At 43.3% G+C, this 27,863-nt stretch overlaps 1 protein-coding gene across 3 annotated transcripts in view; it reads left to right on the top strand.

Moving 5' to 3' along the window:
• Positions 1–27,863, top strand: part of LOC117764128 (cadherin-4-like) — a 226,673-nt gene that overhangs the window by 136,127 nt on the left and 62,683 nt on the right. For all 3 annotated transcript variants that reach the window (XM_034589666.1, XM_034589667.1, XM_034589665.1), the window contains 2 exons: positions 13,981–14,213; positions 23,431–23,628. In XM_034589666.1, coding sequence (XP_034445557.1) covers positions 13,981–14,213; positions 23,431–23,628 — 431 coding nt within the window. The remainder of the gene's footprint in view (positions 1–13,980; positions 14,214–23,430; positions 23,629–27,863) is intronic.

Here is a 27,863-nt window from a genome sequence, read left to right as displayed (position 1 = left end):
TCTTAGCGTTAGCGACTGCCCACGCTTTACCTCTCATTCATTTCACAGCTAGGCTCCCGGCCCAACAGGGAGAGCGGAAGATCATGTGGGCGAGAAAGAGAGATCATTTGAACGAGAGGTATCTTCGTCTGCGAATCTACCTACTTCTTCCCCTCCACTCTCGCCACCAGCCCCTATGTACTGCTCACTCATGGCTTACGAATGCCATTATTAGGCCTCCCGCTAGCACTGAAAGTAGCAGATAGAGAAAAAGAATCGGGGGTGTCTCAAGAGAGAAGGAATGTTGAGCTCATCTCGGCTGAAGTCTGTGAGCTGCACAATTACCAATTTATCATGTTGTGCACAGTTAATGTAATCATGCACTCCATAGCTCAAGTTTGCTTAATGTGACGCAAATAGGTTCATAGACGGAAACATCCAAAGAAAATTGCATAAACGTTCACAAAAGCTCGCCAAGTGTGAGTAGACGTGCTCGGTGAGGCGAGTCCAGTGGAGTGACTGTCACCTGAGTGTCTCGGGAGCGTGGGCAGGAACAAGGAAGGACAGGGCACAGCGGAGTGTGATCCCTTTAAATCCAGCTGTGAAGTCTGAATCATTTGCTCTTTAATGGCAATCATAACTCATTGTGCAGTTGTAATGTGTTCCACATTAACAGTGTGGGAGCTGGCTGTGGCTCATCTGTGCCTAATGTGCTATAGCTACAGGCTAAGAGCTCTCATCAAACACTGTTCAACTATCGCTTCCTCCTCTTAAAGTCTTTTGTTTACTTTGCGCACTCCTCACGCCCACACCACGACGAAACTTCGAAAATGCCCGAGACACCTCTCACAGTGTACGTTTTCTGCTCCGAGTCTTTCGAGACCGCGGTTACCTATATTTAGCCATTAGAGGTTATATTTGCTCATTATTTTGTGAGAGGGGTGCAGTGAAGTCTCGCTTGTCAGGGATGAGAGCACCCTCTGATGCTAATGAGGTGATCCTGTGGCCATGTCTATAGGCCATATCCCGGGAAGGTGTCAGTCTGGGTGTAAACCTTTGTGCTTTCGTTCTACTGGAAGCATCCAAAGTCTCGAAATAGAAGCAGCACAGGTGAGGCTTTGCAGGCAGCCAGAGCTGAGACTGAGAGAAGACGTTTCTGTCAACGTGGTGATAGATAGTGATGGATATGCCTGGATTGAGCTGCGAGCGTGCAGAGATTGTACCGAGGCCGTGGAGATATGCAAACACACACACACACACTTGCACAGTAGGTGTGCAATAATCAAAGGCAAACATGTATTAACTGGGTGAAACGGACCCAGAGCTCCACACCTCGCGTTCACATTTCATTTCCACCTGACAGTTGATTTTAAATTTAACATATTCAAACGCAATTGTAGTAATTTTAGTGGCACACAAAACACACACACACACACACACACACACACACACACCTCCAAATGTGGCCGTTTTGCACCTACACCAGCAGCATCACCCAGTTCAGCTCACCCCCTCGAGGGTTTAAGAGCCACCCGTTCACTCTTGCCATGCATGTTTGCCCGAAGCGTGCAAGGATTAGCTAAAGCGATTATCACAAGCTTTTGCAGTTTTGTGAAGATGAATCATGGTAATGCTACACAGCGAAGCGCCTCATGCATTTCCAAAGCCCCACAACTCGGTTGGTGATTTTGCAAAAACTCACGAGGAGCCAGTCGGCTTTGCTTTACTGTGCCAGGTGCAGGTGATTCAGATGTAAACACACTGGCAAATAATCACATATGCGTGTGCACATGCTGTCGGAGCATGTTTGATCTCCCACACACACACAAATACACTACACACTTGCAGAGATGCATAAACATAAAGCATCCAACACACTTACAACACATAAATAAGATTGCAGGACATTTTGATTGACTGATCTCTTTAAAGTGTTGTATTTGGTAACATTACAGACTTTTAATACAACATTAAACCTTTGTCATAACATCATAAACTTGGTCAAGTGGCGCTGTCACAATCCCTGTGGGGACAAACCCACCTTTGGCTATTTTAGACTTCGCCACAATGCTGTAAAACACTTTCGCTTGTTTGCCCAGAGGCTGTTTGACTTTTAAGTTGCATATATGCTTTTGCAGTATTATAAGTGCATAGTGCGCAAATTTACAGAGTAGATGCAAACTCCGGTTTAATTTACATTCGACCATCATTGTAAAACTTAATATGTCCTCTGGGCTCATTTTTTTTTCTATGATACAGTTATTTTTTTCCACTGCCCATAGTTCCAACCACACATTAGCACCTCTCCTGCAGATGGTGTGGTCTAATCGTGCAGGCTTTTTGCTGTTTGGCAGCCTCCCTCTCTCCTCGCCGTCTTCCAGAGTGAACAGATGATCATGGCCTCTGGTTTCACTCCCCGGCCCAGAAGGCTCTGGAGGATGTTCTCATTAACACAACTTGTCAGCGCAACCTGCTAGCGCTGCTAATTTATTTCCCCTGTACTAACAAATCCCGCCATAAGCAGACCACACACACACACACACATAGTATACTCACACTGATGTACACACTTTATTATGTGTATATCCCTAACACAACTAACTGAGACACACGCTTGCCCTAAAGCCTACGCAATAGACACACACCACATGCTGCGAGCACATGGCCTCTCCAATAGAGCTCCGGGCGTTCTCCTGCTAGATTGCACAACAATTAGCTGCAATGAAGGTTAGTGCACCATCGCTGACGCTCTGACAAATGGTATATGTGCATTTGCTTCCGAAACATATGTGTGTTTGTTTGTGTGTACTTGAGAATGTGTTTTTGGGAGGTGTGTGAGAGGGGGGGGGGGGTTGTTACACTGCTGTCTGTTTGTACCTCTGGGATCCCTCCTCTGCCAGCCTCCTTCAGCCTCCAGCTTCTGTGATTCTACGTGTGTGTGTGTGTGTGTGTGTCTGTGTGTCTGTGTGTCTGTGTGTGTGTGTGTGTGTGTGTGTGTGTGTGTGTGTGTGTGAAAGAGATGAAAAGTGGTTATCCGGCCTGTCATATCAGTGTGCTCCGTATCAGCAGCTGCAGCAAAGTGTTCCCATAGTTCACACGTCCATTCACAGGAAAGAGATTTGGACCCCTCAACCTGTGTGTGCAGGCAAACGCACACAAACACATTGACGTAGACACAAAATCACGACTAAACCCACCCGGCCAGGATCCGTTATAGTCTACGAGCCCAAAGACACATTTAGGTGACACTTTTAAGACCCATCAGTCACTTCTCTGTAAAAGCTCCTCATTCAGCCCACAAGATGGTTCAGTGCGACATAATAGAAAGAAAAAAAAACTTAATGTGCTCACACAAATAATGACACTGATGCCCTTAGGAAGATGTTGTTAGTAATCATCACTGACTAATGTTTCTCCCCCAGGTCGCTCATGACACTATATTCTAGCTCACAGGTTTTTTAGTGCAATCCTGTTTGTGCACACACACACACACACACACACACACACACACACACACACACACACACACACACACACACACACACACACACACACACACACACACACACAAATACAGGTAACCTTTGTCCTGTGTTGAATCATAAAATGTTGACTCATAGCTGCACAATGTATATGGTGGAAACAGTGTATGTATTCTGGGTGGGTTGGGGCGGAAAAACCACATGTTTTAAAAAAATTATACTCTAGCGATGTGGAGTTAAAAATCATTTTTATGAGACCTCTGTAGCCTGCTCCTGATCTCTGCTTTGGGCTACAAACATTAGCCGCCACCAGTATAACAGTATTATTGGGCAATTCGGCAAAAATGGACAGCCATGAAAAAACTCTGTGAAGTGGTATTAGGGAAAGATCATGGATACAGTTATTAAAACATTTATTGCAGGACTTTTATGGCACAGAAAGTTTTTCTCCAACAAAATTGGACATATACTGCACAACAATTCATCTGCCTGGACTTCTCCTCATCCTCGCAGCACAGGCCACTATTTCCAGCATTGACTCTGTTGGAATTGGACATAAATCGTGAGATGCAAAGTTGTCCAATATGGATTCTAGTCTGTGTTCAGCTTTTGCACCACTGCAGAAGCTGAGATTTTTTTTTAAAAACTCAATAACTTGAAATGTGGAAGTGGACGACATGTATCTACTTCCTCCCACTATTCATAAAGGAAGCCAGAAAAACCTGGTTATAAATGCTGCATGGATGAAAGCAGAGTCCACACATCCAGGATGGAGCCGCGGTATCACGTCCCCGCTGAGACACGCACATTGACCAATTAGTAATCCGTATTAGCGGCTAATCATGACATTTCATTGCATTATCATATCATTAAATAACAAAAAAAAACATTTGATGTGTATTTTGCCATTTTTTATTGGTCAATGTCCCATCTGCTAACATGGAGGAGGCATTGATTATATACCTATACTGCAGTAATCCAACCGGAGGCGAACAAGAAGCTTTGGCTTAGGGAGCCGTGTTGATGTCCATCTTTATTTACATCAATGAAACATACAGATCCAGTCATATGAAGAAATGTTTTTTAACTTAAGAAAGGAAAAATCAATAGAAAGTGATGGGAATTTAAACACAGAGTGAAACAGTCTATGCATACTGACGTCATAGTGTCACTACTGATGCATACCACTCTGTATTTCTAGTGTTTTCACACAGTCTTCGAGTCATGTCCCCGGTTTGGCCGTTTGCTGAACTTCCAGCTCTGCTCCTATCTCAGTGAAACTTCAGAACCACTAATTGCATGGTTCAGCCATAGTAGTCCACCATCATCCCAGGATTTTAGGGATCACAGCCTGATGGCTATCGTACAAGGGAGTAAAAGAAAAGAACAGATATCACTACTTACTGCTGCAAACCCATGTTCCCTATCCTCCATACAGATTGTGCAATTACATGTATGTTTTTCCATGGTTTAAAGGCTAGAGGGATTTCTCTGGTTTCTGGTTTCTATGCTCTGACCCCTATAATTGGAAAAACAGAACCTTTTCTTAAGGTTTTTGATGGAGAGATGTTGATTAGATTTGAGAAATGCAGCCGGTATTTCCTCCAGCAGTAGGGGAAAGCAATTTTGTGCTGTTTGCTTCCTTGGGGAAGCTTGAGAAAACAATATGAAAATGATTTCTTTTTCTTTACAACAAGCATATTTGATGCTCGCAGGCAAACACTGGAATAAAGGCAAAGTTGAAGCCTTTGTTTTTTATGGCCTGTACTAAGTTGTCTTTTTTATACTTGTGTTTCTGCATTTTTCTTACTGTTTTCCACTGTGACAGAAAATAAAAAGCGATTCAGTGGCTGGTACAGTGGACCGGGATTGGTTGGTCCTGGGGGAAGTTGATAGATATTTGGTTTAGGGAGGAAAGGACACAAAAATGCACACATACACAAATACACTGACCTTGAGATTGCTGGCACCTGAATGTTGTTGGTTCTTGAATGTAGACTAAATAGACCCAAAGGGGTTAAATAAGGTAAGCAACATTAAAATGCATGGGAGCAAAAACGAAATCCATCAGAACCGGACTTGATGCAAACGGTTGACAGCAGCTGTCCCCCCGCACAGTAAGCAGCTCAATCTTAAAGATGAAGCTGCCTCGTCTATGCCAAAAATGTCTTTTGTAATTATTAACAACACCTCCATCATTGTCTCTCATCCTTAAGAGCCACTAACAGCCCGGCAGCACCAGCCCGCATTACACAAACACGCTGACCCCCTGTCTGCTGCACTGCTGCACCGTGTGAAGTTCCATTGGTCCGACTTCATCAGATCTCTTGCTGCAGGGCTTTGGTTCTTGTCCGGTATCGCAGTGCAAACATTGGTGATACAAAATCTGGGCCGAGGCTCTGGGGAACAGTAACTTATACTGTACGTATCAAATCCATCATTGAATTTGTGATCGATCCAGTAAACGCACTGAACCGCCGCCACCCAGAGCGTTTTGGAGTTTGTTTCCCCCGATAACCGCAGAGAGGCAGGGTAAAAGGCCAAATGACTGAGAGGAGCAAAGGCATACGAGCTGTGGTCGGCTGTGTAAATACCTTTGTGTGTGTGTGTGCGTGTGTGTAGTACAACTAAACTCGCTGTCCAGCACTGCACCAACCCACAATTCCCAAATAATAAAAGTTGGGGAAGTGCTTACTTTCATTCGCCTGTTATTTCATCTTCTCTCTCTTTTTTTTTTTTTCTCTACAAAGGGACTTTTCCACCGTCCTGGGAGAGGCTTTATTCTGCCTGATCCCTTTCTCTCTCCCACTGCCTTCTCTCCTAATCACCACTAAAGCCAGCCCTAATTGCCAAAAGATTTTCTCTCTTTTTCTCTCTCTCTCTCTCTCTCTCTCTCTCTCTCTCTCTCTCTCTCTCTCTCTTTCTCTCTCTCTCTCTCTCTCTCTCTTTTTCTTGCCATCTCACTTTCTTTCTGTCCGTCTTCCTTTTTTCATATCTCACCACAATGCAGGCGGCTAAGAGGCTGGAAATGAGTGTTTAATAAAAAAACAATACAGAGTGAAGAAAATAGGACTCTTTGATTTTCATTGGAGGGACTTACAGATGTGCAACAGGAGACTGTGAAGCTACGCAGACGCTTCGGTTCGTGTAGAATGTGACGTCTTTGTGTGGGAGTGATGAGCTTTTCATGCAGGATTGATGGGTCATGTTTAGTCATGGTCACAGACATTCGTTGGCATTGTGTACTAATACTTGTATATCATACAGTATTCATGCAGGCACTTACACAGTGTGATCGATTGTGCTGTTGACACCAGCTCACTTCGTCTTACTGTGAGAGATGGCTGAGAATTGATGGAGGCCAATCAAGCCCTTCTGAGCCCGTTTGGAGGCATACTGATCAGTCATTAGGGAGACAGTGATTAGTCAAAAAAAACATTGTTTCATTTAGTGTTTGTTGTCGCTCTCTCTGTGAGTGTGACTTTAAATCTGTATGATTTGTGTTTGTACAGTCTTGTGCACACATGCACTCCGGGGTGTTGTGCTTGAAATGGGCGACGCAGTTGCGTCCTCAACATCTGAAAGCTGTGCTGAACAGATTTTAATGGATCCTTGCAGAATTAAATCTGGACTGCCCTCACATTAATCTAATGCTCAAATCAAACTGTGTATATTAGCATAGATTTGGTGGTGTTAGCCAGCAGCTCTGAGATCAGCCAGTCTGTGTAACTGGACGACCCCTTTCCACAACTGACCCTTGATTATCCATACAACAGGGCTTCATGTCTGAAAAGAGCAAATCCAGATGAACACGAAGGCTAATTAATGAATCGTAACATAACATTTCAACCTCTCTGTTTAAGTGTGGACCTTTTAACCAGAATGATAGCAGAGGTTTCCTGTAAAGCTCTATGGCAAGTGTTCCATTCAAATTAAAAATGGCCTCTGGTATTGAGTGTCTTTAAATGAAAGAAAAATGACTTCGTAGCTCAAAGATATTTTCTTGTGTTAAAAACTAATTAAAAGGAAGACAAATACAAACAGCACCACAATGTCCACGCACAGCATCTTTTTTGAGCGGTGTTGAATTGTTGCTGACAGAGAGGTTTAAAATAAGCGTAGATGTTTTGAGGAGGCATATGACCTCCACACTTGCAGGAGCGCCCTCAAGATATAAGCACAGTAATGCACACACATATTGCTATAAGTAGCTTTGTGTGCCTCGAGTCCTTCCTTGTATCCGAGCCTCCTCTCATCCACGTGGTTAAAAGTTAACGCAGGAGGACAATAATAACTGATCGTGTTTTCCAGCAAACCAAGAGAAGTGTTTTTGGGGGTGAAAAGTTGCCAAGATTTATCTACAGCCAAATATCTCATGCTGACATTTTGGGTTCTCACCCAGAGAAAGTCGAGTGGTGAAGTAAAGTGCATGTGTTCAACCAAATAAAACAGTGAAGCTGCTTAATTTTACATAAGACACCCCAGGCCATCCATATCCAGGACACACACACACATTGACATTCCCTTTATGGTACACAGTCCACTGCAGACATGCCGTGTTGCTGCATAAGAAAATGCAGAGAAAGTTTCGAGCCGTAGAAACTGGGAAACAACAAAGTTGTTGCGTGACCGAAATCCTAAACTGGAATATATTTAAGAATTAAAGCCTTGTTTTTAAAAGCTCATTGATATATTTTTTCTCATTCCAGTTCCATTCATTATGAGAATTAGTCCAAGCTAATGATACACAAACAATCCTTTTCCCTCACAAGTTCTCTATTTCCTCCCAACTAAATAAAGCCTCATCACTAGTTTTAATTGGTTTTATGCCTCAACACCAGCACAAGAGGAAGTATGTTGTAGGGTTGTCTGTCCGTTTCTCAGTTCGTCCATCCATCAGCCGTTTAACCCTTCATCTGTCCTTCCATGTCCATCCCATTCTCATGAATACAGTATCTCAGGAATGACATGAGGGAACTACTTGAAATTTGGTACAAAGGTTCACTTGGATTGAAGGATTACCGGATTAGAATTTGGTTTGTTAAAGGTGAAAGTCACTGTGACCTTAACAAATCACATTTTTGGACCTCGTGAAGATGATATTTCCAGAAAACATTGAAGAACTCAAGAATCCATATTCTAATGTTGACAGAAAACCTTTTATTTAAAGTCCTCACTATGTACGTCACATGAGTCTGGATAGATATGGATGCAAACAGCTGCTTGGCAGAAGCATGCAAAGGCATATAGTTCAAATTCCTTGTGGCTTTGTATTTGCTGTACAAGACAGCAGCTCAATCTCCGATGTGCATGTGGACATAAAATATAAAGAAAAACACAAAAGAGTCAAATAATTGATCTAGTAGAGGCCTGTTTGATAAGTAACGTTTAGTTTGGTTTGACGGTTAATAATAAATACATTTGTATTTCGTATACTTCCTCTGTTTCTTTGATGTCTGGTTTGATGTATTCTCCCCACTCGATTTCTGCTTCCCTCTCGGTTTGTGTCCGTGCGCGCTGTGGGCTCTTTTGAAATGGGAGCTGGTCAATGCCTGCGTCCCCTTTGTAGGTCTGTGGTCGGGATGGAGGGATGAGCGAGCCTCCCCCGACTGGCTTCAGTGGAGCAGCTCCCTGACGGGCCTCACTTTGCTTTTAACACCCTTCCATCACCAGTTTGTTCTCCCTTCATAGTCCATCAGTGCGTGGACAGTGGACCTGGCTCTGTTTATTCAGTCACTGATCAGAGTCGAGCGGAGCTCCACAGTTTAGACGGCCCACTCCCCACGGAGCGTCTGATCAGTGGCCATTTTCATCTCTTGCCATCCATCTCTACATCCCGCCCTCTGCTTCTATCTCTCCCAGCTCCGTCGCTCTCTCTTTGTCGATCTTTTTGGTCTCTCTTCCTCCCCTCTCTCATCCTATTCATCTATCCATCTGTCCCGATCTCCTGGGAGGCCAGCACAATTAACCTGTTTAAACAGCCATCTGAGCATCCCATCCATTCCAGTGTGGCTGTGTGAGACAGAGCCAGTGCACCGAGCCAGGATTCCAGTGCCAGGCCCTCATCCACTGCCCTCTCCAGCCTCCCTCTCCACTCCACCTCACATCCCTCTCTCCTCCTTCTGATCCTCGTCATGCCCTCCCTTCCTCCTCCCCCTCTCTTGTCCTCAGTGGGCCTGATTACAGCGGGGATTAGCACCAGAAAAAAAAGTGTTTTCTTTACTGCTTTGCAATGCACGGTGACATCTGAAGCATTCCATGCATCATACTTGGAACAATTTAAATGGCTGCGGCCTCTGGAGATCTCCACTTCACTGACTGCAATCTGCCTATGAGCTCCGTACCTGCTTCCTTTCTCCTCCTTTAATGTTCTCCCATCATTTCACTGTCTCTCTGATTGCCACCTCCACACACTTTCTGTCCTCTCATCTCTCTCTCTCTCTCTCCCTGTCTTCCTTTACCCTTTCCATCTTCCCCCTCTCGTCTCACCTTCTCTCTGTCACTCCCGAGCCTTCTCCCTCTCCCCTGACTGTATCCCTTTCTCACTTCTCTTTCAACACTTGTCACCTACTTCCTGTCAGGCTGTCCAGAGAACATCAGAAGAAGGTCACACCTCCTTTCAGCATCCCTCTCCTCCTTGTCCTTGTCTTGTTGGAGGGTGAAGGGAACTTTAATTAAAAGAAAAAAGAGTTGGGAGAAAAGTGAGAATGGGGCTTTGGTGAGCCTCAGAGTAATAGTGATTAAAAAAAGAAACATTTCCTTCCCAGTGTGGATATGCACATGGTGGTTTCTGTAACGTTTCAGGGTTGTGACTGCTCACATTGACTAAACAGTGTAGAAGTGCTGGGCTGGCTGCTTGGCACACTGGGGGTGTTGGTGTTATTTGCCAGATCAATGCACGACCTGGGTCCACTGCTTTAGACGACGTGTTAATGTGCAGCACTGTGCCGTTGGGCTTCATTGCTCTGTTGTTGGCCGATTTTTATAATCTCTCTTATAGCAGTATCGACCGAACTGGGTGAAAGAGGAGCTATCGGAGGTGTGTGTGTGTGTCTGTGTGTGTCTGTGTGTGTGTTGATGGAGAGGTAGAATCTGCACTGTCTTTCTCTTTAATTGGTGGAAAAACAAGACCCTCTGGGAACTCTATGCACAGCCTGTCACTCCATTTGTGTGTGGGTATCGGTGCACTTAGTTCTGCTTGTCATTACTGAGACGTGCAGCCAATCATAGAGAATAAATGTACACACACACACACACACACACACACACACACACACACACACACACACACACACACACGCACAGATTGATTATACAACTTCTACTTGCCTCAACATTTATTGGCTCATTGACTTTGACTTTTATAGTTTTCCTGAAACTTACCTGAAACATTTACTGCCTTTCAACCTGGTCTGTGTTTCATTCATGCTGTTCAACTGAATTGAGAAGTCCTGGATTTAACTGTGTTAGAGTTTTTATGATTAGTTTTAATCTATTAAACGACGTGTAAAATCCCCACTTGAGAGAGCACTGTTTAAGGTACTCTTGTTTCCAGGCATGCACGAATAATAGTTATAATGATAAAAATAATAATCAGGGGAAAAAAGCCAAAGAAATTTATAAATAAAATGACAGGTAAACTGTCTAGTTTTTTTTCCACAGTCCAAAACCGAACAGTGTTTAATTTACGAAGAGGAGAAGCTGAAAATTGACGTCAGCTCACAGACATTTGAAAAACCCAGTGAATTGTTGCCATCTTTGCTAGAAATTACTGATAAGATCAATTAACATAAAACATTTACCTAATTTTATTATACCACATGCATGCTTTATTTATCATGGTTAACAATACTTCCCTCAGAATGAAGCTTAAGTTTACAGGCCTTCACTTCATGAGCATAGCACTGCACCACTACAGGCTGAGGGCACAACTCCGAGAGAGAGGAGACAATTGTTGTTTTTTAGTGTTTCACTCTTTCACAGACAAGTAGAAAATACAATAAAGCACGAGAGTTTGAGTTTTGTTTTTCGTCTTCATCTCATTGTTAATACAATCAGGCAGCCTTCCAGAACTCTATTTGCACAGGCACATGCGTGCCAACTGGTGTGTTTGTTACTGTCGCCCCACAACCTTCCAAATCGAATCTTTGAGAATCTGCAAAAATAATGGTGGAAGAAATGAGATTAGACAAAAGGGAAAGAATCAGATAAACAGAAAGGAGCGAGAAAGCTTTCCGAAGACTTTTCGGGAGGGAAATGTTCGGCAATACAACGAGAGAAGCAATCTGGTGAACGGAAGAGGCTTTTTTCTGCCTCTTGGGTTGATGTAATCCATCTTATGTCTCCTCCTGTCTAGACCAGGACACTTGTTGAGCAGCTGTCCCCTCTGCCTGAACTCTGAGAGGTTGTCTGGACGTCTGGCCTCAGATAGGGGGGGGCACCCACAGGGTCACAGACGTGTGTTGGGCCAGACGGATCAAACTGTGCGTCTCTGTGATGGAAGCATGTTTTCAGCTGTTGAGCAGATGTGTAAAGTGAGAAAGAGAAGAGACAGTGTTGCATTACGGCCTTGAGCTCAGCATCTTGTATATGTTAGGATGAGGACATTATGGGATACATTTACCTGTGTCTGGTCGTTTCATAAGAGATCAAACACAGACAGCTCCATATGTTGTAGTATAGAAGTACTGGTTATTAGCTATACTTAGCTATATTAGCTATATTAGCTATAGAATTCTAAGCTCTTTATGTCTTGACCCCCTGTAATTACATCTCTAGACATGTTTACATGCACATGTATTCATTCTATGAATACATGTGTGGTGTTTCGACCTTCGTCACCTTATTTAGACATGAATATAGTTTAATTGCAGTATAATGTATTGGAGATTTCACAGCATTCTGGGTTTGAGTGTAAACAAGAAAATATCATTGTGCATTAAACCACCACAGGTTGTGGTTTTAAAACTCTGGCAGGAACATTGGACGTGATGCAGTGGGTGTTATATTGGTGTGGGTCATAATCAGACTATTCTCTGCAAGCAGGGATATGAGGGTGTTATTCTATTAGCAACTCATGTAAACATCCTATTCAGAGTAATGAATAAGAATATGTTTAATAGTCAGGTTATTGGTGTCCATGTAAACATAGTCAGTGCCTGTTGTTGAAGGAGCATTTGAAACTCAATATATAGAAATACTGTTGCATATAATGTTCAGATTTGTAGGAGGTGCATTAATGACATTATTTTCTATATTTTAAGCTCAATTGCTGCACATTATTTATCGTGTCCAAACGATGTAGGATGCAAGGAGGCTCTGAAGAGTTAGGCTTGAGTTTAATTTAGTCCCTGCTGAGCCTGCTCATACCGAACATCCCACAAGGCTGTAAAAAGAAAATGGCTCTGCCTAATCTGTGAAACCTGATATAAAGACATATTTCTCTCTGAGAAGAATTTGTTTTTCCCAGTGAAATGAAATGAAAAAATTCCAACTGGATATCGATAAACATCATTTATGTGAATCTTACAATTGGCTGTTTTAGGTCATTTAATGTTCTGTTCATGTTCTGCAGGAAATTGCTACTTCTGTTAGTTCAATCACAGCCATGTTTCCCATGGTACTATACAGTATATGGTGGGAACAATTCAAAGATGTTCTACTGGATTCAGAACTGGTGGTGAGGGAGGCCACTGAAGTGCACTGATCTCAATCCTAGTGTGTAGTTTGAAGAAAATGGCAAAATATACAATGATCTTGGTCTTTCTGGAGAGAAGAAGCCATTTAAATGCTCCTACAGCCGTTCCTGTGGAATATATATCACAGAGTGAGCTGGTGATGCGACATGTTAAACACTGTGCGTCTGCTTTATGTCTTCACTCAGCATAAAGACAAACTTGTAGAAAGACGATGACTGGATGAGCTCGGGGCTGAGATCACTGGAGAAAGATCAAACATAGAGTAATGTGGCCTTCACTTTAAAAAGCTAAAATCATAGTGTTTTTCATGCAGGGGAAAAAAAATCCCAGTTGTTCTTTGTCTTCAAAAAGTTGCAACTTTGTTTGCTTTGTTTTTGTATCAATACTCCTCTCTGTAATTGTTGCAGTTAATTAGCTACAAATACATTCAGCTGAAAGAACAATGTGTTTCACCCCCTTCACAATAAATGCCCGCCGCAACAGGGTTATTTTTCAAATGCAGCTTTAGAGAAAAACCCTCCAGAGACTTATCCTCGTGATGTTTTAACCTTCAGACTAATGGTCAAACGCAGAAGTATCAAACCAGGCACAGTGGTACAATAAGTAGTCACTCTATACTATATACCTCCTGCTGGGATGTGCGCACTGCAGACTCCCTGTGTGTGTGTGTGTTTGTGTGTGTGTGTGTGAGAACAGCTGTGTCCGCCTCACTCCCATATGCCGCTATGTACTTTCAACCTATTTCATTACTTAATAATGACTGAAATCAGCTGCTTTAATGAATAGTATATTAAAACCGTCTCACTTTTCCTTGTCCACAGTGAAGTTTGACGACTGCGTGGGGAATGAAGCTGTGGTCTTTCGGAGCAGTGACCCCGTCTTCAGCGTGCGGACAGATGGGTCCATCTACGCCCGGGGAGCGGGAGCCAGCCTAGATGAACCGGTCCAGTTTAAACTGACAGCAAGTGGTCCGCAGGCACACGTCTGGGAGACTGTGGTCCAACTGGCACTGATTGACCCGCCACCACCGTCCCCTCCACAAAATGAGAATGAGGTGAGTTATGTACATGGTGAGCACGCGCACAAACACAAATATCATGCTTCTAATTTCAATCATCGTCCCAGGGTTTCTTCCTCCTATCAAATCGTCTGCAGTGGTGTGGTGACAGAAAAAACCAAGAATCAGGTCAGAACTCCTCCTGAGAGGGAGAGAGAGAGAGATCGGAGCAGCGAGAAGTAGCAGTAGCACATGGTTAAAAGTGATAGGATCACACTGCCACAGGGGGAGGGTTTGATTCCCCCCAGCCATAAGCTGTTATTGGAAAACATCCTGTGCCTTGGATAACCCATGGGTCCTCAACTCTTACTCATCTATTTAAAAGCTCTCGGTGGCCAGACGAGGACCGAGCAGCCTGAACTCAACCCGTCCCCATGACAACAGACCCACAAACGACCTCATCTCATAGTCGATATCAGCCGCGCGTTAATCAGATTAGGTAACGACAACATGCGTGATTAGGGGGCCGTGTTCACCAACACCGTGCGAGGCTGGAACAGCTCAGGCAGGACGGGCTGAGACAGACGTATCACTTACGAGACATAATGGATTCGTTCATAGGCAGGTTCGTTTTCACTTCCTGGTCATTGCTACCCAGAGACATTTTTAGCCACGTAAGATGGTTTGAAATTAACTTTAAAAAAATGTTCAAACAATAATGCTGAAAGCAGTTATAATCCAATGGCTATTTGAAACATTAAAAAGTTGTTACCCGACTCTGCAGCTCCCTCAGCTCTATACAGGCCTTCATTGCTCCTGTATAGCTTTCTTTCATTTTATTGTGTGGGTTTTGTGGCACACAAACTTTAATGTTTTGATGAAGTCTCACCTTTCTCATAATGTTGCTTTTGGCTGCAGCAGCTCTAAAACCTCACTGTACACAACCTGGCCAGCACCAGCAAACAAACCCAGTTAGCAGCCGGTTATTGTAGAAGCAACAAACTCACTTTTATCCAGTGTGTTACTGTGTTAAAAAATATATATCTAAATCGATGTTTCAAATATCAGTTTATCCCAAAACTTGTTTATGGCAAATAATTGAGATGCCAATGCTGGGAAGTAATTAAGGCCCTGTCCACACTGGGCACAATTTGGCCTCTCTGCATTTTTACCAATGCCGATTTTCAAGACCTCTCTGGTTTCTGTGTATCTGTTTGCACATGTAAAATGGAGCATTTTCGTACATACATGCCCACTCTTGATTTGTGCAACGAAACAACAACAACAATGCCGGCTGTACACCGATGAGCACGCTGACAATGTTCTCCCCTGGTATAGACATTGTTTTCTTTACTTATTGACTGTATTCCAGTTCATGGTGCTGGGTGGCTGCTTTCCAAACCAGCATTGAATGCTGAACCAGTCACTGTTTCAGGTAAATAAGAGAATAACAGAAAGAGCTTGACAGCATCTCAGTTGCACTTCAGAAGCTGCCATCTCAGCTGCCCTGCCATCACTCGGTGATTCCTGACTTATTCATACCTCACAGTAAACTGTGAAGTTAAGATTTATGTGTAAGCAAAAGATGAAAATAAATGGAATACAAAACTCCTCTGGAGGGTGGTTCAGATGATTGAAGAACTGACTTTTCATGACTTTTCCAAGTTGTTCAACTTTTGGGAGTTTTTCAACTTTGAGTGCTGCCTCTTCAGACCATTTAAAACCCGAAAATGAATTGTTTTTTCGGCTGGATTTTTCTTTGTAGTGTGCACGGCCAGGAAACAGAATAGATGGCACAAAGTTAGTCATACAATCTAAAGACCAATCGAGAACCGGAACAGGACATCAGCCAACAAACGATCTATTAGTCAGAGTGGGTGTAAGAGGGCGGATGTTGTTTTGGCTCTGAATAACTTGGCCTTCATTTTCACACTTTTCTAATTCGGGTTTAAAAGGATTCGATGGTTAGTATCTATTTATGAAACCACAGCGTTTTAGGGTAATTTGACCTGCTATTGAACTTGAGTTTCCTGTGTGAGGCAACTAATATGAAGACCCGGAGGAGTTCTGAACGGACTGACCAACAGTGAAGGAGTTAAACAGGGTCGGGGGTCAGAAACACGCTACGCACACTGGATCAAACATGTGTGTGGCGAGGGGCGGCAGCAGCAGAAAGCAGGGCGCTGAAACAAAATGTGTTGTTTCATTATGGAAATGGCGCTTTGTGGCGTGCTCTGCTGAATAATAACTTCCAGATGTCTGGGTAGCCGGGGGCTGGCTGATATCAAAGCATGCAGGGTTTTAGGGAGGCAGTAGCATGGAGGGGTAGAGCCGGGACCACCGCCAGCTGGCTAAGGCTGATGGCACCAGGGTTGGGGGGGCTGCATCCATTTCACACTCAGTGACTCCTGTTCACATAGTGTTAGTGTGCTTAAGCATGTGTGTGTCTGGTGTGGTTGTGTGTGTGCACGCGAGAGTGAGATATTTTTTTTTTTTTGGTAAGAGATTATGTTGGATCAAGTGTGAATTATGCTAAATATGCATACAATTTTAATTATTGTGAACGGCGTATGTGTGGTTGTGTCTTTGTTTAGGCTTTAAAGTGTCTGTATGGTTTGAGCCCAAAATCTGTGCATGTCAAAAAGTGTGTGTTCCCACTCTTGAGTGGGATTAAGGGAAATAACACGACCTTTAAATCTCTGGAATCGGTAAAGCTGTTTTAAAAAAAATCTCATATCCGACTCCTGGTTTGCTTGTGCTCCTTATCCTCCATCTTTTATAATAGTTTGAATAAGTGCACAGACGACGCTGCTTAACCTGTTTCGTAATCATTTTCATCGCCTCCCAGTCGCTTCCTCTCTGTCTGTGTGAGTTAGAATGAGAAAGAGTGAAGCGGCGTTCGGGAATCTCACCTCGGCCACAGACAAGCCCTCTTAAGCCTTCTGCAGCAGTGATGGTCACAGATCTTTCTCCACCTCTGTGTCTCTTCCTCTGTGGGTTTTTTTTTTTTTGTTCTCTCCATCCTTTTTATTTTGCATCTCTCCTCAGGGAACTCACTAGTACCTGTTAGCATGTGCAGATAAAAGGATCTGGAGCATGACTTATTTAGGTGGGGGTGGGGGAGCACACATCTGCTTCTGACAGCCCCCCCCTCTCACTCCATCCCAAACATGTCTCGCTCCACCTCTGCCCCCCCCGCCACACTGGCTGGATGTGGGGCAGCCATCCCATGCAGTCAGCCCCACTAAGCCTCCCCCACTCGGAAGAAAAAGAATACATTTGTCCAAAACCCGCTCACATCTGTCTCTTGCCGCTCTGCTGACAAACACAGGCATGTTGCGCTTGGCAGAGACTGGTCCTCTGAGTACGGGCTGAATGCAAAGGGATCCCTCAGTGACCTTGTCGCACAGCACAGTGAATACGCACCAGGGAAACATGCGTGCTGGACTTTCTCTATACAGACGAGAAACACAGAAGAAGAGGAGGAGTGCTTGTGCTTTTTTGGGCCACGAGTTAGAGAACAAGCTCCTCAGGCTCGTTAGAATGTTTGGTCTGTATCAAGGGGGTAGAGCGCCCCTAGTGGCCAAATGAGGACATGCTTTTACCCTGAGCTACCAATCGGAGACAGAAGGAATTTAAACATGCTGTATTTCACTAATACATAATATAATGTATAAGTGAAATACAGATAATAATGATAATCCATCTATAATCTAATCTATAATCCACATTTTATTGTTGTATTATTTAAAAGTGTCTCTCAGAAGTTCTCTCTACTTGAATGTTTTTTCTTTTTATCATTTAAAGCACTTTGATATAAATCCCCCAAAAAATAAACCTCATTACTTAATTTGTAATAACTTAATCTTTGCAGTTAATTAACTGTTCATATAGTTGAGTTAAAGGTCAGTCTGGACACTGGAAACCAGTTGATTTAAAGATACTGTGCTGGGATTGCTTTGTTGAATTTTTCCGCTCCTTCCTCGTTTTTAACAGTAGATATTGTTTAAACTACTATTATAGAAAGATACTGTATATTTAATATTCATCACAAATCACATGACTAAGTGTGTGATAGGTCTCACTCATAGTGATGAAGTCACAGAGAACTTATTTTAGAACTGTTTGGAACTTATTTTATGTTTTGCTGCTTTGCCTCAGTGGCATTTAGGTGGTTTGCGTACCTTTCAGATGAATGCAAATGTCTGACGAAGGGCCATATATTACCCTCTTGAGTTGGTGGGGACCAGAATCAGAGCTGAAACGAGTCCAAATCTCAATTCGCTGCTGGATTTATAAATAGATTGTTGTTTGCCAGCAGCCTAAACCATGACGAAATGTCCGAGTTGTGTTTACAGTTTGTTTCCACTGCCCTAAGTGGAGCCTATTTTCTCCTACTACTGCGCATACCTGGACCTGTGAGTGTAACCAGCGCTCCAGCGCCCCTGCACCGCAGAGTGCATGTCTGAAATGTAGCGCCTGCTTGATGACACTGAACACTAACACCTTGCCTATGCCGCTCTGCAACCCACTCCTCAAGTCGCCCACACGAACGCACACAGCACATACCATATGCCAGGTTGCTTGACACATTTCCTTTAAAGCAGCCTTAAAAGCCTTTCTCCCGGGCGTCCGTCTAATGAAGTCAGCCTTGAAAGCATTGTTTCCGCTGGCAGATACAAGCCAACTCTCTGAGGGACCTTGACCAGGCGAGAACAGAGAGAGACAAAGAGAAAACACTTTTTATAGACTGCATTGTACAGAAACCTCAACTTTCAATATGTGCCAGAAGCCATTGACGTCTTCCAACAGTGTAGCCTGCCCCTGTGTTGTATTTTATTTTTATTCTCAAATGTCAGCTGCTCGGCAGGGAACTGTACGGGTACATATTGCACATGAGTAATGGAAAAAGTATTAAAAACACTTGCCTCTTTGTATGTAAATGTATGGTGATTGAACCTCTTTTTCTTATGCTCCTGAATTTACAAGCCCAGATTTTTCTTGTTTTCTGGCAACGCCCAACCACTCGCACACAGACACACACACTCGCGTCCACACAAACACATACAGACGTTGAGCAAACACACAGACATGGAGAACGCACAGATATTCTCCTCTCCGCTCGCACTGTTTTCCTTTACCATAATAAAAACTAAACCATTTTCTCTATCTCTCGTGAGTGGTTTCCAATTTCGATTGTTTTATGTTTTTCTTTTTCCATCACTCTCTATCTTGCAATGCTTTTCATTCTATTCTTCTTTTTTTTTTTTTTGCACAGATACATCAAGACTACTATATTCTTCACTTTGAGTTCTGCCCTTTTTTCAGCATTTGATTAAAAAGTGCAGAATTGTGTAGTTTTTCATACTGGGGCCAACCCCTTTGCTCGTGTTGTCAGATGTAACTATAAATCACTTCCGCTCCACCCGTTGATTTAAGACCCACAGCCACTCACATAATCAAATACATAGACTGCAAACTCCTTCGGTCAACTAGAAGAGAAATGATAACTGGAGAGATTAGTTTAATAGTGCACGGTTGGGAGTAAACGCAGTAATTCAAAGGTTGCTACTGCTGAAGTTTTACAGGGAAAGAGGAAAATAACAGCACTTGTATTTTAAATTACCCTTTTGTGTTGTGTCCTGGTAATTATTTGCATTACATGTGCACTCAAGTATAAAATCTAATATTATTTTTACCTTAAAAACAGTGTTTTTTCCTCAGCTTTTAAAAGAAGTATGTCGATCTTTTACTTAAACTCAACAGGCTGCATCTGAAGTAGTGGCAGCGATGAGAGTTTGCTTCAGTTTCAGAATTTTAACATCATCAGAATCATACGGAATAATATATGTAACTGTGTTTTTAAAGCTATCTAAGAAAACAGCCCATCTTGAACCTCTCATTTATGGTGAATCTCACTGCTTTACTACAGTTCCCGACCTGGCTCTTCCCCAAACACAAAACACTGCTGCATAAAAACGAGTCACTGGTAGATGTTTACACATTTGAATGCAGAGTCCACATTCCTGCAACGTCTCGTTCTGAAGGATGCGCTGATGTTTTCGGTTGACTAGGCTCTGAATTAATACGGCTGTGTTCACTGCTACTTTGACAACCCTTTTAAACCTCTCCCTGTTTTACCCTCATACTTTATTTGCAGTTGTACACATTTAAATGTTTATCTAACTCAGGTCGTAAACTGCTTTTATTGGACCAGCCTGCATAAACAAAGGTTGAATGAATGGATGGAAATATATTATTTTTTTATTCCTGCCCCGGAGGCAGACATGACAAAGGCAGGAATTGAGAATGTGCTGGGGCGCGGTGGGAGGAAGGTTTGGAACAGGTGAACTTCTATGGCTGCTGTTTTACCTTGTGGTGCGCCATCAGTCGAACACAGCCCCAGTGCATGAGGAATCGCTGTTATCGAGACGAGTTGTCAGCGCTGACTGGGAGGAGAGACGGAGGGAAAACAATAACAGTGGAGGAGAAGGGCAGGGTGGAGCACGGGAGCGAGGGGATGGCTCAGGGAAATGTGATTGAGACCGAGAGTGCAACTGATGCATTGCTTCAGCAAAGATGTTCGTGACTGAATTCTTGACATGTTTTTTTTCTGCCTCGTAACCTTGAGATATGTTGGTAAACTTTCTGTAGAACAACTCCCCGGAATGTCAATTTAAAATAACCTTTATATATATCTATACTGCACATCTACTGCATCCCCTGGGACACGCGGCATGCTAGTTGAGAAATGAGCCTGGTGAAACGGTAGACCCTACCTAACCTTGACGAGAGGTGTAAATATGTCTAATAAACTCGAGCGTAAGAAGCAACATCTGATTATCTACACTCCGTTGCCCTGGGCTACACAATTAAAGCTCTCTTACTGTATTTTCAATGACTTTTGTTTGTTTCTACCCACCCTGGAAGCATCTATAATGAAGTAGATTCCCTGTAGTTCCCGTTAATGTATTTCTGCAGCATCTCCACAGAAGGACGTTATGTTAAGTCGGTGATATGCTTGATACTTTTCAGGATTTGATGTAGCTCCTGTGACTCACGCGTGAGTTAATGTTCATGAGGAGATTGAAAATGGGCTCCTTTCAAATTCCTTATTTGAGCATCTTTCAAACAGACAGGTTTGTGGTGGTAATTTCTCTCTGCCTGCAGGGAGCGTGTGAGGGAAGTGCATGATGGGAGAATACTGTATGATTGAAGTATGTGTCTGTGATTCAGCTGTCACTGTCTGTTGAGAGGGGCTGTAAATCCACCCTGAGACTTGATCTCTGTTAATAGGATTTTTATAGTCGGTGTCAATGACAAAGTCTGAAGTTTATGGTCTCTTTTGTAGATATATATATATATATATTTATATATGTGCACATGCATACATAGAAATAATTCAGAATTCACACCTGTGTGCGCACACTTTACAGTTCTGTGCTGCTCAGGTGTGATGCACGATGCCACAAATGATCGATATCATTTGATTTAACACATTGTGTTTGTTGTTTAGTTGGCACAATCCAAACAGTAGATCGTTATGCCTCGAGGAACTGAGGCTTCCTACTTCAGCTGTGCAGCGTTCTCCCATTTCCATGCTGCTGTGTTTGAGATGGTTTACCCAGTCCCAGTTAGAGTGTGGGTGCAAATAACTGAGCATTTCAGTGAGTTTGTAGTTGAGGCTTATTTCCGATATCACACTCAACAACAGAGGAGGTTCAGACCGCTGCTGACTTGAATGTGCCGGCGGGGTCTTCGGTCTCATTATTCATCATTCAGCTAATTAAACTAGCCTAAGCTTTGCTACAGGCAAAATCCCTCAATCCTGATAGGACCAAAATAGTCAAAATATGTGACACATTCATTTAGAAGACAATAACCCAGGTTTATGTGTAAGACTTGCTCTAACCTTAAAAATAATAATAATTACTGATTTACATCTGTTCTAGTGTTAATTGTGAACTAAGTATTGAGAGCTCAATGCACCTGCAGAGAAGTGTGTGTACATTTGTACCACAGTTAAGTTCTTGTTTTCAGAACTCAGGACATTTATAGACCCAGAAAACTGAGTTACTTTAATTAATTTCATGATTGCCATGTAGTTCCAGCTAATTGAGCAAAATGGTTAAAGTATGAATTATATAACCTTTCTCCAGTTCTTGCCCATTTGTTGCCTTTAGCTATTCCACTCTTAAGCATCATTATCATACAGAATTGTCTATTTACTACATACACTCATTTCAAATCTTTTGTTTTCCTGTATCTTTTATTATGTGTGACTAGAGGAATCTTCAAGGAATTTATCCCTTGACTTTACGAAATAACCCAATTTGTTAAATCTAAAACTTAACTGTTCTTAATGAATGCACCAGTCACAGTTTGTTCTGAAAACGATAATTAGGTTGAATGTCGAGTTTATGCCTTTGGGCAGAATGAGTGAATGTGTGTGCGAGTCGGTTCTATTAGATCTTTCAAATGCAGGATGTACACCGTGCACTTTTGTTTCCATAGTAACACCATGTATTCTCTTCAGCTGTGGAGATAACAGAAATACTGTAGGTTGCAGAAACAAATGATGTATACTTGCATTTCTATTTCACAAGCAGTATTGACAGGAGAAACCATACAACTGTACAGGATGCCTTTCATGATGCAGCTGGAGGTCAGCCAGGCGCTTTTTATACACTCCTCCCTGCAGTTATTGTCAGACCACATTTATCTGCCTTCCCCTGAGTTATACACCTGTTCACCAGCAATGAACAAACTCATCAAAACCAGACTTGGAGCGACATTAGCTCTAAAGTTTTAGGAGATAATTCACTGTGATAGATTACTTAAACCAGCTAACAGTTCCCTTATCTAAATATGTATCCCATGTGGCTGCGTGATGAGATGAGAGTATGTGCAGAGTTTGGTTGTTAATAGGATCAGATGTAGTCAGCAGCCGTAGTTTGAGTTCTGCTCTGCTGCAGAGCATTAGAGATACAGACCACTTCACTTCCCTATAGGTTGGTGTAGGACTAACCACTAAGTATCTGAATGACACTTATTCATAATGACCGAGTCCTAAAAATCTCAATGGATTCACGCATCACAAATTCATTAGATGTGTCATTTCAACTGGATTCACAAGCCTTGAATGTTGTTGTTTTTCTTGCTGTTCTGCCAATTTCTACATCCAGACTGAAAGAGACACATCAGTTACTGTTTTCATAAAAAAAAAGAAGCACGTCCTGCCTGCTGAGTAAAAGCCTTTTTCTTGTTTTTAAAGGTCACAAAGCAAGACGGAGAAGTCGCTGAGAGAAAAGAGAAGACGGACGCGTTCCAGGCCCCGCCTCCTGTCGTCATGTTCTCAGGGTCTGGCCGGAACGGCTCCAAGGGTCTGCGGCGGCAGAAGAGGGACTGGGTGATCCCACCAATCAACGTGGCGGAGAATTCTCGAGGACCGTTCCCTCAGATGCTCGTCAGCGTAAGTGACAGACCTGATGGGCCGCGTCGCTGATTTGTTCTGAATTTACAGCTGGGATGTCTTGAGGGCACTTCACGGCTAATGCTGATTGGGGACGTGTGATGGACTTTGATATTGAACAAAAGTGCATTAGAATAACTGGTTTGGTTCTCCACATCCCCCCCCTGATGTAATTATAGCCACAAAAAATCTTACGGTATTTAAACAGCCCTGGATTTGGCCCTGAGAAGTTTCCCCCGTCATTCACAGGCCGAGCTCAGGCGAAGTTCTCCCACCGTGCGAGGTCCAGCGGGTTCACGGGGAAACAAATGATTATTTCTGCTCTTTTGTGCATCTTTTTCTTCCCTTTATCAGGCCGTTTCAGAAAGGTTGCACGAAGTTCAATTCCATTTTTATAGCCGCTCCATAACAATAGAATTTGTCACAGGATCTTTACTGAAGCCATAACTCTGGGCCTCCAGTGAGATATAGAGAGAAAGTATGAAAAGCCGCCGTTCTCCGGCTCAAAAGAGCAGGACAGGGGTTTATTCCTCTGCACCCCCATAAGGACATTAAAACTGAAATAAATCACAGGTAACAACGTGACAAAGGACCCGACTGCATCCTCACCCTGCATGTGTGTCCCTGTGTGCATCCATGTCTACACAATACAGGGAATTTACAAGTAGCAACACCTCAGCTGCTGGCGCCTGTAATCACAGCTCCACAAACCGGCTCTCGCTTAGCATTCAAGATCGTAACGCGGCGACAACGACCGACTTTTATCACAGCAAATTTCATTTCTTCAAAACTGCTAGTTTTGATTTGTGTATATAAATATAATATAAATTCGACATGGTGAAGGTTAGTGGTTGAGGCTGTAAGAGAGAAAAAAACCCAGTAAACAAAGGTTTGTAAATGTGTTGCTATGTGAAAAGCTTGAGCTGCACAGTGCTTGGAAGTCAGAGGTTCTGTCATAACAGAAAGTGCAGTTTGTCTGTCTCGTAGCGAAGCTCCCGACTCTAAGCTTGTGGTGCACGCTGTAATTCATCAAAAACCATCATTCCTGGAGACCGCTGCTTTTCCCTGCTCCCACTTTCCTTCCCTCCTTTATCTGGAATATGTAGCCATCAGCTTTTCCTCGCTGTTTACAAAACTCTCACAGTTTATCTCTTTGGGGTCTTAAATTGTGCAAAAGAGGCAGTTATTTTCTTCCTCTGTGTTTTTTTTTTTTTTTTTTTGTCTTGTTTTGTTTCTGTTCTTTGTTTTTCAGCCGGGTTTCATCCAATCCCCAGGGAAATGCCCGGGGAGCTGCTTGAGGGAAACTTTTTTTTATTTTTTATTTCAAAGAGGAGAGAGTTTGTAGGTCTTTTGTATTTGGAGTTGAAGTGGGTCTGCTGCTGGAACGCATCCCATCAGCCCGGCGCAGTGTGGCACTCGTTTCTTAAGCCCGCTGAGCCCCTCAGAAGAGCGACACCCAGCCGTAAACCGGCCAGACGGGTTCTGCTGCTTCCACGGTTGAGTCCGAACCAGAGAGCGACGGAGCCTGGAGAAGACGAATCAAAGGAACATTTGGAAGTATAGTGAGCTACCAAAAACAATCCACTCTGTGCAGTAAACAGGTCCGTCAGGGGCTGGTGGATCGCTGAGACCGGAGCGTTCAGAGCAAAAGGAGAAGTGATGCGTGTTGATGCCTCTGTTGGGCTCTCAGGTTCCCGTCTTTCTCTTTAATGATGACTGGAGGGCAGGCAGGGCCGAACTGAGAGCTAGTGATTTTAACAAGGAGACAGCTCTGGGGGGGGGGGGGTGAATGGCATGTGGATGATTTTGCTTCACTTGTTGTTTATGTGTTTAGTCCAGTTTTATAACCTCGTTGCTCTTCTTTGGATAATTGAGGCTTACGTGCGTCTGTTTCAATTCCCTCAGTTTAAAATCGTACTCAAAACAACAACAAAATCCAAGGAAAGGTGAAGACCGATTTTTTTCAATGTCTTCAAAACGTTAATTGCTATTTTAATAATGATATGAACCACGTTTCAAAACGGAGCGTACAGTGTTTCCGTGTGAGGCTCAGCGCTCCGAGTGCTTCGGCTGTGTGATGGCTCCCCTAATGGCCTGTGATGTCAGTCCCCATCCTAATGGGCCGTCCTGTCATCCGGCAGAGCAGTGAGTGACAAGCAGGCGGCGGCCTTACTCGCCATCCCGCCGCTTTCCTCCCTGCCCTGACCAAGTTGCCATCAGTTGGACAGGCGGGGGGTGACAGCAGCCCTCACCTGCATCTCCGCAGGTCTGCAGCACTGTCGCTTTGATCAGGCCGGCACAGGATCGGGCAGGTGTCAGGACAGAGGCCCCACTGACTGGCCCCTGAGCTCCGCAGCCTGACATGGCTCGAGGGAGATGTTGACTGCTCCGGTAAAGTCTTGGCAGCACTGTACTCCCATCGTGCTCTAAAGCCAAGACAGTGTCAAAGCTCAAAGAGAAATTATATCGACTCCGATTTATTAATAGCAGCACTGAAATAATTGCTCCGGCACTTGCGCCTTTTCCGTTGCACATGGAGATTTAGTGTGCACGGTGCAACTCAAAGGGTTAATATTAAGCCTTGTTGGATGTAGCACCTGTTTCACTACTGCAATGGTCCGTTACAATAATTGACAGTGAGTAGTGTGTAACTTGTTCCAAAAAGTGAAAATGCTAAGAAAGCAATGGAGAGGAAACAGCAACGCTCGACTGTTCTAGAGAAAACAAAGGGAAGAAGAGCTCCAGAAAGACTCAAACAAAGGGTGCGGGGCATCATTTTTCACAATAAACAGTTGTTCTATGTCGTTCTCTTTCTTCTGCAGCCAAACAGCCATCAATAGCATGTAAGGGACATCGATTTTTCACAGAGGCTTTTTTGAAACCTTGCATTGATCCGCGCACTTCTCCTACGGCTGAGACACATCGATTTCTTTTGCTCGGGTAAATAAAGACTCAACGTAACCATCCCCCTCCACCACTCAGCTCCCTTAACCCCCTATTAGATCAAGCGTCAGCAGAAAAAGTGAGCAAGACCTCGATGAAACAACTATCTAGGCAAGGGACAAGATGAGAGTGTGAATACATGTTGGTCCCGTTAACCAACTTTGTCATTTTGCTGTTCACTGACTCTGGTCTGTGAGAGAGTATGAGGGAGGAGAGATGTGGTTTTGTCATGTCTGAGTTGCAGATGCAGATGATGTCGTGGTATCATTGATATCAGACTATTTGTATCATACAATAAATTGGAAAGCATGAACACTCTTTTTTAGAGAAATCTACATTCACATAGTCAGAATAACAGCTGTTGTCATGGCAATTTACCAAATCGTCAATTATTAACAGTTAATAAAATGTGATGTTCTTTCCCATGGGAACAGCTAATCGTTAGGAAAATGATCCCTCACAGGCTCTGTTTCTCTCTACATTCTCACCATCAATTCTCAGGTAATTGTTCACACTCATTGCAATTTTTTTCCTCCGTCTTCACTCTTCATTTCTACCTTTTTCTTAATATGATAAAAAAACACTTAAGTATAACAGTAATAAGATTGTGACAAAGAAGACATTACTTTTAGAGCTTGGATTAAGGGACGTGAAGATCTCTCCAACTTCAGCTAAACTGTTGCTTTATTGGATAATATCTCTTTGGAAGGATCTTTTCTTCCCACCTGCTGCGTGTCCTTGAGACACAGAAGCCAGATATCCTGATAAAGTGCAGCTGCACTTTTCAATAATCACAGGGCATTATATTGACAGGAATACCATAGAGTGAAAAAGCAGCAGTGAGAGCAATAAGCCAAATAAATGGGTACTTGTCTAAAGCCCTGTATTGACTGATATGAAGAGAAAGTGTTAGTTTCGTTTGATATCCTGGACTTTTATCGACAAGCCATTTATGTCTGTTATGTGTTGTCTGTATTTACTTCCTGGAAGCAGCTTTGCAGCCGGCATGTTAAGCATTTGCATCTTACTCGGTGTGTGTTGCAGTGCATCTGGTCATGTTTATTGTTCTCGCTGCAGCACCTGTGCTCCACTTTCCACATCTTTCTCCATTGAGCATGTTGCGAAAAAAAAGCATTTTTCGAGCAGAATGAGAGAACTCCCCCCCCGGGGTGTCTGCTTTCTCCTCCGCGTACGTTTACTGGTGATTAATGACTGCTCCGCTTCACTGACAGACACGGCAACAACAAAAACAACGGAGAGAAAAGGAAGGAACAAAAAGCAACATACTGTAC

Source organism: Hippoglossus hippoglossus, chromosome 7 (assembly GCF_009819705.1).
Source record: "Hippoglossus hippoglossus isolate fHipHip1 chromosome 7, fHipHip1.pri, whole genome shotgun sequence".
In the NCBI taxonomy this organism is placed as follows: domain Eukaryota; kingdom Metazoa; phylum Chordata; class Actinopteri; order Pleuronectiformes; family Pleuronectidae; genus Hippoglossus; species Hippoglossus hippoglossus.
This window is presented reverse-complemented; position numbering and strand designations above follow the sequence as displayed.